Source organism: Lissotriton helveticus, chromosome 4_1 (genome assembly GCF_964261635.1).
Source record: "Lissotriton helveticus chromosome 4_1, aLisHel1.1, whole genome shotgun sequence".
Classification (NCBI taxonomy): Eukaryota; Metazoa; Chordata; class Amphibia; order Caudata; family Salamandridae; genus Lissotriton; species Lissotriton helveticus.
The window spans coordinates 1,686,083,746-1,686,098,038 of record NC_136063.1 but is presented as its reverse complement, the minus strand read 5'-3'; the positions used below and the strand labels follow the sequence as shown (position 1 = coordinate 1,686,098,038).

The 14,293-nt window shown below is 44.9% G+C and overlaps 1 protein-coding gene across 2 annotated transcripts in view; it reads right to left on the bottom strand.

Moving 5' to 3' along the window:
* Positions 1 to 14,293, bottom strand: part of LOC144829326 (protein AF-10-like) — a 1,339,974-nt gene that overhangs the window by 1,237,136 nt on the left and 88,545 nt on the right. For both annotated transcript variants that reach the window (XM_078688368.1, XM_078688367.1), the window contains exon 3: positions 7,740 to 7,794. In XM_078688368.1, the coding sequence (XP_078544494.1) occupies positions 7,740 to 7,794 (55 nt within the window). The remainder of the gene's footprint in view (positions 1 to 7,739; positions 7,795 to 14,293) is intronic.

The window sequence follows — 14,293 nt, the reverse complement described above, 5'->3', positions numbered from 1 at the left end:
CGTCGACGAGGCTGTCGTCAACGAGGCTGTCGTCAACGAGGCTGTCGTCAACGAGGCTGTCGTCAACGAGGCTGTCGTCAACGAGGCTGTCGTCAACGAGGCTGTCGGGGCTCCTCTTTGATGATCCAGTCGTCGACGGGCTCTTGGTCGACGAGATCTTCGTCGTCGACGGGCTCTTCGTCGACGATGACTTAGACGTCGATGGGGCTTTCGTCGACGATGACTTCGTCGACTATGGTATCGTCGTCGATGGAATAGTCGTCGGCGATGATTTTGAGGAAATTGAAGAAATTTCCTTAGCCCCAGAAGATTTCTTTGAGGAAACCTTGGCTGACACAATAGGTGAGGTGATAGAAGAAGTAGACACCGTAGCAGAAGAGCTTTAGGTGGTAGAAGTCACAGATACTGTGTGAGAAGACACCAGAGAAACAGTTTTTGCCTGGGCTTTACTCACAGTTTTAGTTGAAGATCCTGAGGGCGGAGAAGATGGAGATTCAAGAGGAGGAGACTAAGACCTCCTTGTGGGTTCTGAAGCTCTAGGAGAGGATTTGTGATGTGTTTTCCTCTCAGGAGAAGAGCTATCTCTGGATCTGGCTCTTTTGCTGGAAGTAGAAGCTCTGTCATCATCTGTAGAAGATGATTTGAGCCGTAGAAGAACCCTTGCCTCCCTGTCCCTGATGGTCTTGGCAGGGAAGGTGCGGCAAATCCTGCAATCCTTCACAATGTGAGTGGGATGCAGGCAGTAGATGCAGTCTTTGTGCTGATCATCTACATGGACCCTCTTTTTTATCACAGGTCCTGCAGGCCTTGAAAAGGGCTTTCTTCTCAGACATTCTGAAGAGAAAAGTAGTAGGCACTCGGGGAGACTCCCTTCCACACGACGTGCGGTGAAAATCTGAGGAAAACTGCCTCTGCTGGGAAGGTACTAGAGGGTGCTGACAGCTGATTGGTTGTAACTGCTTTCAGTTCTTTTCATATAATGAGGTGGATAGGCTGCTAAGTGTTGGGCCTTTTGGGGCCTATAGTCTTATGAGTCTACTACAAAAAAAATTCTAAGGCACTGCTTTTGTATATATTATTACCGTGGGACTCCTGCCTCGGCGACGGGGAATGATTCAGGCATGTGAATCTATGAAAGATACCCCAATACTGGATAATGGAGAAAAACCCCGGAGCGAGATCTACTGGACGAAGCAGCGGGTGGCGGTCTGGATGACCAGGACTGAGGGAAGATACGCTACAGGGACTTTAACGATGACTCCAAGGTTCGAGGGATGTATAGCTGTCGGCTGGTGTGGCCAGGATGAGTACTGTGATTGCATTTGACTTTTTGGAATGGTTCGAAGCCACCTCCGCTCACATGTGGTAACACCTTGCTTCTTCTTAGTTTCCTTATTTTGGGGGGGGTAGAGGGACGGGGGAGGGGAGGCTCAAGGGACAGTCATTTCGCGACCTAGTTGGGGGTGGTCCGCTGTGGGTGGGATGGGCGGGTAGAGGGGGGTTGGGAAGTTCAAAGTTCATTGTTAAGAGGTGCCGGCCATTACATTTTGAACATATGATTCCATGCTGTTGTCTACTGTGTGCAGAATAATGATGTGCTCAGCTGGCTATGCAGGATACGCCTGGTGAGACTACTATGAAGAATGCAACGGGTGGTCTGAGTGCTTTGACGTTGAATGTGCGCGGCCTGAATGATCACCGCAAGCTGCGTAAGGTTTTGAATTATCTGGCGGGACACCAGGTTGACTGTTGACTTAGGGTACAGGCAAGGGGGCTGCGAGGACAGATCAATGTTGCTGGTTTCACGTCCCATGCGTGAGGGGTGCTAACTTGGTTTAACCCGAAATCGGACTATACACGGAGTAAGCTGAAAGCTGACGCGGAAGGCAGATATGTCATATCAAAGTTGGCTGGAAGGGGTGCAGAAATTCTGGTTGTGAAGGTTTATGGACCCAACTATGACTGCCCCAAGTTTTATATAAAGCTATCTGAAATAGCTCGGGAGTTTCCCAGCCTGACCGTTCTATGGGGAGGGGACTTCAACATGACTAGGTGCCCAGACGTGGACCGTTCGAGTGGTCCGGACAGACTACAAGCAAAGGCGGCTAGGGCACTTGATAGGATACTAGTCGGTGAAGACCTGGTTGACGTTTGGCGAAGTCTTCACCCTTCGTTAGGAGTATACACTCATTATTCGGCCTTTCATAATATACATACACAAATTGATTATTGGCTAGCATCGACAGGACTGCTCTCACAGGTTCGCAAGTGTCAGGTATTGCCCCGTTCTCTTTCACACCACTCACCTATATTGTTAGTGTTTTCATTGCCGCGGAAGGTCCTTCCCCCATTCACATGGAGATTTCCGCCGTACTCACTACATGACCCTATTATCCGTGTACTTCAACACTAACATAGGGTCGGTGGATAGCTTCCAAAGAGTTTGGGAGGCGTTTAAGGTTTATATTAGGGGTGTGGCCATGAGTAAACATTCAGGGATACTCCGCTCGATCCGCCGTAGGCTGTTGCAACTGGAGCAACGTCTGGCAGATTGCGAAGACCGCCTGTTGGCGGTAGTACGGACGCCTCCCGAGAGGAAATGAAGGGGCTACTGGCCGAATATCAGGAGGAGGCGGACGCTGAGGTCAGGCATTTGGGCAAATACGCTATAGCTAGAGCATAAGGGGAAAAGGTCAGACCGGGTAAAGTCTTGGCCAACATGGTTAAACAGCAGAGGGGGCTATGCTTACAGAAGAAGAAGGGATTGCACAGCGGTTCCTGGAATACTACTCAGATTTATACGCTTCACGAGTAACGGGGAGCGAGGAGGAGGTCATAGATTATTTGGAGCATATACAACTCCCGTTCTTAACAAGCGTGCAGCGTGGGTTTTTAATGCAACCAATAGAGTTTGATGAGATCCGGGAAGCCCTGGGCTGGATGAAAGCGGGTAGTGCGCCAGATGCAGATGGCTTAACAGTCAGTTTTTATAAGACATTTCAGGAGCTGCTGCTTCCGCACCTCTCCTCTTTGTTCGCAGATATGAGTGACACTGGGCAGATGCCGAGAACGAGGCGCTAATAGTTGTCATTCAAAAGTCAGAAAAGCCACCAGAGGAGTGTAGCTCCTATAGACCACTGTCACTACTTAATGTGGACACAAACATATACGCTAAAATACTTGAGACTAGGTTGACTTTGCTGGCCCCGGAGCTGGTTGCTCCAGAGCAGGTGGGGTTCGTGGCAGGCAGAATATCACCTACAACTTACAAACGGTATTCGGAGCTATTCAACATACGAGGCCGGATACGAGGGCGATAGCGGTGTTCTTGGACATGGAGAAGACCTTCGACTCTGTGGAATGGCCTTTTCTGAGGGCTGTGCTCTCGAGACTCTGACTAGGCTCATTGTTCCTGCAGATGGTATCTGTGCTTTATAAAGACCCGATTTCACGTATTAAGCTAAGGAGCCACGTCATTGAACCCATCAAGATCCGAAGGGGCACCCGGCAGGGCTGTCCTTTGTCACCCACGCTGTATGCTTTGGTTGCTGAACCACTGGCATGTGCGATGCGAGAATACCACTCCCACCGGGGACTCAATTTCCCCACTTACCAACTGGCCATAACAACTTACGCAGACGATACCCTGTTATATGTTAGAGAACCTGAAACGAATTTAGCACCGCTCCTGCGGGAAGTGGTACGATTTGGAGCACTTTCTGGCCTAACGGTAAATTGGGACAAATCAATTGCGTTCCCCCTCACCACCGCCACAGAGCAGTTTGAGATGGAATACCCATTGAGGTGGACCACTGATTCTGTACGGTACTTAGGGATTCGACTACACACTGACTCTGAGACAGTATTCCGTGAGAACTATGGTACGGCCATGACCTGTTTGGAAGATAACGTGGATATATGTATCGGTTTGCCTCTCTCCTTGCTAGGAAGGTTATCGATAATGAAGATGGTGGTCTTTCGTAGACTGCTGTATTTATTCACGAACGTACCGATGGTCCTGCCAAAGTGCTTCTTTACTCAGCTCACATCGCTGATGATAAAACTAGCTTGGGCCAGCAAACAAGCGTGGGTGCAGTGGAAAATACTGGTCCTCCCGTATCAGTTCGGCGGCCTAGGGGCCCCCGATTTTGAATGTATTACCGAGTGGCGCAAGGGGCGCACTTACACAGTTGGATACATGATAGGGAGAATGCGCCATTCATTAAGCTAGAAAGACTTTTTGCTGCCCCATTGCCGCTTCCGGTAGTTGTATTTGACCCAGCGGACCGACGCACAGGCCTGCTTGACTCATTAAACTCGCCGAGACACGCCTGGCATGCGTTACTGCAGTACCACGCTGGGGCGCTTTTGTACTCTCCGCTAATGCCCATGAGTGGATAACCTGGTTGGCCCCATGTAGGGACAAAGGAGTGATTATGGCAATGAAGGCTCTAGGTCTACATACGGCGGGAGACAGGTTTATAGATGGGACTCTTAAAACACTGACGGATGTGACAACTCAGGAGGTACAACCTACCGGACTGAAGCGTTTTCAATTTCACAGAGTCAGAGAGGCTTGGCAGGAACAGTTAGGGGAAGACTTTCAGGAACCCTCAGAGCTATTGGAACTTTCATATGTAATTAAATCGGAAGTGCCGGGAAAAATGATCTCAACTCTGTATAAGATGACCATTGCTGAACGGGTGACTGGGTACAACAAGGCACGCTTGACCTGGCAACGCGACTTAGATACAATTATTGCAGATGACATGTGGCGTTACTGCTGCTCCAACATGAGGTCCGTCTCCCTGAATGGTAGGCATAGGTTAGTGAACTTCAAGTGTATTAACAGAGTTTATCACACCCCGGAAAGGCTACACCGGTTTGGGCTTCGTGAATGTGCGACATGTGATCGATGCAGTTTGCAAGGAGCAGGGTTCATGCACTTGGCTTGGGAGTGTCCAGGGGCGCAACACTATTGGGGCGCGGTGTTTCAGGAACTAGGCAGGATCATTGAGGTGGAGATAGCGCCGTCTCCGGCGCTTGCACTGCTAGGTTATTCCAAAGCACTACCTAAGGTGCAGCGTAGGATAGTGGATATGGGGATGCTGATGGCGAAAAGGAGGCTAGCTATGTGGTGGATGAGGGGCCCCCTTCCCAAGACTGCGCAGTGGATTAGAGACTTGACTTATTGTTGCACGCAGTCGGAGACTTATAGTGAACTCCTGCCACCCAAAAGCAGACCCAAGACCTTTTGGGGATTATACCTTGACTACATGAGGCAACAGGATATGGTGGCCGCTGGTGATGGGGCGAACAGGTCTGGGAGCTCCCTCTTGGGGGTGGATGGGGATGCGGCGGTTGGTTGAGATGGATTTCAATTGGAATAATTACTGTTCTCATGCGTTACACGTCTGGGCCGGCTGAACCTGCACTTGGTTTGCTGAGTACTATAAGACTTGTCAAAGGTTATGCTCCACAGGTATGCAAGATAGTAGATAATGGATAGGCACCTCTAGTTTGTTAACTTTCTTATAATAAAAGTTGAGATTTCAACACTGGATGATAGATGCAAGTCACCACACTGTGAGAGCCTATGAGACCATTAGTTAAATGCCGCCCGGCCCTCGGGATGTGAGCAGGAAGGCTGTGTATGGCTACTAGGAATGTGGACTCTTTTCATGGCTATGCAAGACGCGATACATTTTCCTTTGCATGTACTGTGGATATCACTGCAATAAATAACATTTTAAAAAATGTTTTAAAAAAAATGTATAAAGTCAAAATCATTGTCACTTTCAACACTAACAGCTCTAACTTTAACAAATCCGAGACCTACTGCATTGCAAATGCTTTTTATTACTTATACGTCACACCTAAGGTAGGCCCTAAAAGTTTATAGGATTTATGGTGCATGGTATTTAAAAGGCGGTATGTGGGTTTGAAGTTTAACATGTCTTGGAAGTGTAAAAACTCCTAAATTAATTTTTCACTACACTAAGGCCTCTCTCTCCCACTTACTCACACTGGACTTTCTTATTACACTTAATAAGCAGAGCAGATAGAGATATTGTGTTGGCACTAAAATGAATTGCAATTTAAAATACTCTTTCATGGTAACCTCAGATTTTAAGTCACAGTTTTGAAAATGCCACTTTTAGAAAGTTGGCATTTTCTTGCCTTAAACATTTTTACCTTCTGCCAGTGTCCGGAGTCCTTTAACTGTGAATGACGCTGCTGTTGTGGTTTGAGTCACTGTCTGGGAGCCCTACTCCACCGTGAATAGAACTCTTTGTGCCGGAATTTGAGAAGGTAACATTTTCAGTGAGACTACCCTGAAAATGGTTCTGGCCCACCCTCCATTGTGGTTGATATGAACTTGTAACTTTAACCAAGTCTAGCACGACCGGATGACAGCGAACAATGCTTTGGGATTTTAGGCTCTCTATCTAGATAAAAGCTTTGAAACTGCACATCTCCAGTTCTAGTGATTAGTTCTGGTCTCATTTTATTTATTAAATTGTACTCCATTTCCCTAAATTGGTTTGGACTGTTTCTTTTGTTGTGTTTTAACTTTATTATTGGTTGTTTGCTGCATAAATAGTTTGCACCTTGCCTTTAAGTTACGCCTTACTGCTTTTGTGCCAAACAACCAGAGGGTTAAGTACAGTTTAATATAGTTGTTTTTATAGCTTGTTGCTTGCATAGGGCTCTCACCCCCCCTCAATGAATAACCCAATTTCTTACAACCATTAAGAACTATAGGTGCAAAAATAAAGATCAATCACTAAGGCCATCAAATTGAAAAAGGTATCTATATTCACCATCTTGTAGCTAAGTTTGTAGTATTTGTAGATAACCAATCTATAAGAATATTGTCTGCTAACCTCTTTCAAATATGCAATTCGATCAGCAAAAAGTAAAACCCAGTTGCAGAGATAAAACTGTTAAGTCACTAGGGACAGATGGCTTAAATTCAAAACGGTTACAAAGCTACTATCGATGTAGGAGATTCATATGTAATCAATTGACAACTGTAACCAGTAATGTTCCAATATCTTTAAAGTGGTCATTGGCAAGAGCCAGATTTAACCCCTAAGACCAAGGCAACAAATTGCTAGTTTGATGATCCCTCTGTTTACTTGGCAATAGAGACATTTCTATCTCCTGGCAGTATCCAGACCATAAAAGCCACTAAAATTATAAATAGGAAGTGGGTGACCTGAGCATTAAAATCCCTTGTAACGATAAGAACTGCATGTTGATAGTAATCGCACAAAGAATGTACCCTTCCTTAATAAATTCAAATAAATGCAGTGTATTGCATATTAGTAAATCATCATCACTCCAAGTGGGTCTGGCATCACTGGGCTGAAGAATTAAATACGTCTCTCTTCTAGGGCGACTCTCCGTTTCTGTATTACTAGGCTCACATTTTGAAGAATGGGTTCCTCATTTCCTAAATATAAAACAAGTAGGTGATTTTTTTTGAGTGAGTTAGGAGCGATAAGATGGCAAAATAGCTCAGAGGATTTAGCATTCACTGCAAACAACTGAGTAGAAAGCCAAATTGGACTTTCATCATTCATAATACACAAGTATAACTGAGCCCAGTAATATCACTAGCCAAATGAAAATCAAGTGCAAGTTGTCAATATCAAAACTGAGGTTATAAAATGAAAAGGTACTGCGACTCAGATAATAGCCAATCTTGAAGTTAAAGCTTGATGTATGCTTACCTCCAGTATCAGTTCTTTTAAAGGCACCACATCTTTCAGGACATAATTCACATTTCTAGCAAAACAAAAGAAAATTAAACAATGAGACCAATTAAAGGCACACAGAGTAAGTCAACGTGTTATCTACTTGCCAGTGTTTAGTTAAAGCTAAAAAATGATGCATGTTAACAGAAATACTTCATAAAACAAAAATAAAAAAATGGCAGAAATCCTTCCATATATCTATACTTGTGTATGGAACAGTGCTTTAAGTTTGAAATAAGGCACCCGAGGACAGAGCGATGAACAAACAGAGAAGCAGGAGTCTGTTGTTTAACTACATGAAATTGGAAATTGTGTCCATAATATTAACAGAACATGCCAAACTGGGATGGGGTTGGATGACGGGTAATTTGGTAATTCTAAATACCTCAGAATATTTCCGATCGAAAGATGAATTAATACAGCAGTTAACTAAAAGCATGGAAGCAGTAACAGTACCAGTAATGATTGGACCTGTTCTTCCAGTATTTGATCAAAGGGAAGTTAGACATTCAGCTTTAACTGTTCCATTAAATGCAGAAATTCAGAAAGTGGCTGAAAAATTTTACTCAGATGTATCAGAAATGATGCCCGATTTAACTTTTAACCAAAGTTTCACAAGTAAAACTCCAACTGGTGCAGAATCTGATTCGGATACTCCAGAAAAGAGCATTAATAAAATAGATTTAATGCAAACCCCAAAAACCCCAGAATTTAAATGACTTGATGTTGCAAAACTGAAATCAGATTTGGAGGAATTGATTATTGGCACAATTGGACCTGACAATTTAAAGCTATATCAGGATGATGAATTATTGTTTATTTGTAAAAGCATACAGTGGAAAACTAAAACCAAGTATGGCCAATTAGAAGAAATAGCTGCTGAATTAGAAGTAGATTTGAGTAAACAGAAAAATTTGGGAAAGCATTACAGAGTAGATTTCACCTGAAAAAGACATTGAGAACCTGAATACCACAGGAAGAATAATTCATGTAAAAGAATTACTTGTGTTTTTAAAAAGATTAGATTAGGTGAATTGAGTAAATGGAGAGTAAAATGGACAAAGAAAAGAGAGGAAGAAAGAAGAGAAAGAGGAGAAGTAGTAAATCAGTTCCCAATGAGAGAAATAGCAGGAGGTGGATATGTGCATGTTCCATGGACAAGACAGGACATTTTACTGTTCACAAATGATTTTCCTCGGCTGAGTGAAAAGCCTGTGGAATGGTATCGACAGGTAGATAGATTTGTTAAGGTCTCAAAAGTTCTGTGGATTGATCTTGATGGATTCTTTGACATTGTTGTTTTTTTTTTTTTAAAACCTTTATTGTACAAAAGGCGCTCACAGATACGGGCCTACAACCCACCGGGCCGGCCACCACAATAAAGAGACACACGAGGCAATACAGGAGTGACAACAGGATTTCTAAATAGCGCATATGAAGGCAAAGGTAACAAGTCTTCGAGCCGCCATCGCGGACAGGATAAGAGTAGGTTAATTTTATAATGAAATAAAGGGGTTCGCAGGATAAAGACCATCTGTAATGTCCAGAGGGCCGCGGTGGGCCGTGAGCAAGCCGAAGTTTCGAATACAGGAAAAGACCAAAAGAACAGTCACATTTTGGCAAAGGCAGAACGTGAGTCCCATATCAATAACAATCACAATCGATGCTCAACGCCCTCCCACCACTACCATGGCACATAATAATAAAACAGCGAAAAATACGCTTACACAACTAAAAGCCCTCTGTTACAACAACCCAGAAAAGGAAAAGAAAAATGGGGGGGGGGGGGAGGGAAAATAGGGGAGAAAAAGGAAATCGGAAAAAGGGAAGAAGAAAAAGTGAAGGCGCAGCGCCAGTGCACGCTCCCCACGGCTAACAAAGCACCCAATACTAAGTCGGCACAAGGAACTAGTGGCAACCGGAGAAATGAATGCGTAGTAGACCGTGACAGCAGACGCACCAAAAGGGCCATGCCAGCACAAACACCCCGGGGGGCGACGTGCCGACACCGCGCCACGAAATAAGGGGATACATAAGAGCCATAGAACCAAAAAAGGAACAAGGGAAAATACAAGAAAACAGACCCCTCCCCCACCCCGCACAGCCCACCCTGCACCCCTGCAGGAGGCTATGGCCTACCCCCCAGCAGCGTGCCTGTCGCCCTAATTAGAACCCGAAATATAGAAGAAAATGGAAAGAAAGAATCACTTAGATAAAAGGGGGGGGGAGGGAAAACAAAGAAAAACAGCGGGAGAGGAGCCACACAATCAAAACCCTTTCAGCTCCCACCCTCCCGCCCGAAAATACTCAGAGCCCACGGGAAGATAGTAAATACACGGATAAGCTCCAGGAACGTAAAAAAGTATCAAATATAATCATACAATTATAAACGGATCGCCCAACCCTACCACAAAATAACAGTCCACAGAGGCAACATCAGGTCAACCCTGTCCTCGTTTTTCGCAAACTGTAGTAGTCCAACGAACCAGGAACCAGACCACATGGAGCCGGAGGTGAAGAACAGGGAGTCGAATTAAAAATACACTCAAATCAAATCGATCGCGATCTGGATGATCCAGATAGAACAGGAACCACCTCATACAAAGCAGGCACAATTCCGATGAGAACTCGGGGAAAGCCGGTCCAGCGGCACAGTCACAGGATTTTCGTGTGGCCATGTGAGGCAAAAGAGGAAAAGGAGACCCATCGAGGTCGGTCCAGACGGGATCCGGCTGGCGAACCTCCGGAGCAGAAGGAGGCACAGGATGAAGAAGGGCAGCGGACTGCCGTACATCTACACCAACAGCAGCCTCCAGGTTCACGACCCCAAGGAAAGTTCCAGCAGCACACAACAGAGATAAAGCCGCACAAACCGGGGGGGGCCCGGCAGGTCCAGCCAAGGGACCTCTCTCCAGGATAGCGACAGGCGCGGTCATGGGCGCCCCCCAGGAGCGCAGGGCGGCGAGGATGTCGCCAAGTGTAGGCTCACCTTTGCAGTATTCAGAAACCGCGCCGTGCGGCGGATCCGCATCGCCAGTCCCAGCAAGGCCGAGAGTCATGGGGCCGGCCGCCATCTTAGAAGCTCGGCGGGGCCGCTGCAAACACAGATCCCCGCCCGGATACCAGCGGGGCAAAACAGGATATCGGCAGCCGCCAGCGGAGGTGCCACCAGGGCAGAAAGGAGGGTCACCAGAAGAAGGCGATGCGCCGGCACCCCACACGCCGCCGGCACCGTTCTCCGAGCCCGGGCGGAGGAACTCAAAATGGCCGGGCCGGAGAACAAAGGGGGGACAAGCCCGATGTACGGTGAACCCCGTCCATGGAAGGCAGCGCCCCAACACCAGGCCGCAGGATCGCCGGACCAGGCCCGGGGGGCCGCAAGCGGTCTATTAGCACATCGGCCTCTCCGACCGACTCCACACCACCAGCAAGGGCCGGCAACCGCGCCCCGCCCAGCCCGGGCGTCGCCAAGGAGTGCCAGGCCCGGCCGCTCCGGAGGCCCCGAAGCAGACAGGGGCGCAACTCAGGATCCACTACACCCAGGAGCCACCGGAGCAGATGGTAAGTGTCCGTGAGGTATCGTCGTTCCACAGCACATCGTAGAATACTTCCCGGGGCAGGATAAAGTACAGGATAGTTATCGTAGACAGGAGAGTGTACGGAGCCGAGCTAAAACGCGGCCATCTCGGACGCGAGCTTGGCTCCTCCCCTTCTTTGACATTGTTGTCCCATCGGATCTTTGGACAGAATGCAAAATATCTACGGAATGGCCCAAAGAAGAACCTGCTCGAGATAGAGTAACAGGTGCTCCTTCAGCAGATGTTATGAATCTGTTATGAATCTGTATGAAAAGGTAATTGTGTGGTTGAAAAACAAGATTCCCCCAAAAGAAGTTGATTGGGTTAAAATAGAACAAATCAAGAGCCAAAAGAATCAGTACATTCATTCTATGAAAGATTACTGTTAGTATTTAAACAATACAGTGGTTATGAAAAATTGAGTGAGAAGGATATGAGCCACTTCATATACAGATTTGTATATGGTTTAAGACCTGAAATTGGTAAAATGATTAGATCTGGAATAGTTGGCTGGCAATCACTTTCAGTTGATGACATTTTGAGAAAAGCAAAATATTGCAGTGATGAAATAGATGCTAAACAAAAGAAGCTAAAAGAAAAGTCTATGTGGGCACAGGTAAAAGTGGCTGAACAACAAATTGCACATTAGAAAATAAAAATGTTCATCAGAATCAAGGTAAATTTAAAGGTAACTTTAATAAGCAAAAATGGATAGGGAATATTGAAGAGTTAAAGCAGAAACTCCCATGTTTTAATTGCGGTCAAATTGGACACTGGAAGCGCGAATGTAAGAATCCGCCCAGAAATTTTTAAAATGAGTCATTAAATCCACAGATGCAGAATGAGATAAATCAGCAGCAACAGCTACAGCGACAGGTAGTGAATCAGCAAAGTCAGATTCCCCAACCGCCACTTCCAAACTGTGTAAATGTGCAGAGATACAGTACAGAAACAGGATTCTGCGGAGGTGAACAGGTAAACAGACCGCCAAGAGTGAATGTGTCAAATGTTTCTCAACAATATTGGATGAAAGAAAATGGAGGGAGTGATTCTGAGGATTACTTATGACGGTGCCTGAGAGAGGAGGAAGAGTGTGTACTTGGAGCCACTCTTGAGGTAGACCAATCCGGTCCATTTGTAAATGGTAAAGTGAATGATGTAGAAATCACTTTTCTCGTGGACACAGGTGCTACCCGTTCTACTGTTAGATCAGTGGAAATAGAAAACCTGCCTCTCTCTGGTGACACTATCCAAGTAGTTGGCGTAGCTAATCAACAAATGAAAACAGATTTAACACACCCAGTTGAAGTTGAAATTGGCAAATTTAAAGACAAGCAGAGATTTGTAGTTTGTAACAGCAGTCCTGTAAACCTGTTAGGGAGGGACATTCTTTGTAAGATGAATTGTAAAATATATTGCTCACCGGATGGTATTGAGCTCCAAACTCAAGAGGAAGATGGGCTTTACAGGTTAACAATGTTAATGGTTGAAGCAGAGGAAAGTAAATTATTTCCTGCATTTGATAAAAATAATCTACCTGAAGAATTAAAAGAGACAGTCAATGCTAAAATTTGGGATTTGACAGGGGATGAAATGGGCTTGATGAAAAATGTAGACACAGTAAAAATAACAGTGAAACAAGGAGCAGATTTTCCAAACATTCCTCAGTATACAATGAAAGCAGATATTATTGAAGGTGTTATACCTGCAATTGACAAATTCATAAAACAAGGTGTTCTAAAAGAAATTGAAAGCAGTCCATGTAATTCACCAATTATGGGAATTAAAAAGCCAAACAGAACTTTCAGGATTGTTTAAGACCTGAGAAAAGTTAATCAAATAGTTGTTCCATGTTGCCCAGTTGTACTAAACCCAGCGGTAATTCTATATCAGATTCCGCATGATGCAGAATGGTATACAGTTATAGATCTTTGTAACACATTCTTTACTGTTCCATTGCATCCAGAAAGCCAACAAATGTTTGCGTTCAGGTTCCAGGAGCGTATTCTAGCATGATGTCGTATCCCTCAAGGGTATACAGAGAGTCCATCTATTTTTAATCAGTTGCTAAAGAAATCCTTGGAAAATCTAGATTTACCTGGAAAGTCAACATTAGTGCAGTATATTGACGATCTCCTAGTGGCTGCAAAAACACGAGATAACTGTGTCACAGATATCATTACTCTTTTGAATCACCTGGCAGATGAGGGACAAAGTGTCTCCTGCAAAATTACAGTTTTGCAAACAAGAGGTAAAATATCTTGGTCACAGAATTGCAAAAGGAATCAGGCAAGTAACAATTCAGAAAATAAAAATGATTCAGGGAATGCAACCTCCAAAAACACAGAGACAGGTCAGAATGTTTCTAGGAATGGTTGGTTATTGTCTTCAATGGATTAGTGGATTTTCAGTAATTGCAAAACCTTTGCAGAGACTGACAAAAGCAGACATAAAAGACCCGATTACCCTAACAGAAACTGAGTTAGAAGCTTTTGAACAGTTAAAAAGAAGTTTGTGCGAAGCTCCGGCATTGGGAATGCCAGATTATGAGAAGGAGTTTGAGCTGTATTGCAGTGAAAGGGAAGGTTGTGCATTATCAGTTTTAATTCAAAGACATGGAAAACTGAGAAAGCCAATAGCTTAGTTCTCAGCAGTTCTTGATCCTGTTGCAAAAGCATTACCAGCCTGCTTAAAAGCAGTAGCTGCAACAAGTGTAAATCTAGAGCAAAGTGAGAGTATAATAATGGGATTTCCTGTAAAAGTATATGTACCCCATTCAGTTGAAATTCTCCTCACTAGAAGCAAAACACAGCATCTGACAAGTAACAGGCTAACAAAATATGAAAAAGTTATTCTGGGATCAGATAACGTTTTGATTGAGAGGTGTGTGAATTTATATCCTTCCATATTATTGCCTGATGGTTCTGCAACAAAAATCAGAAATTAAAATGA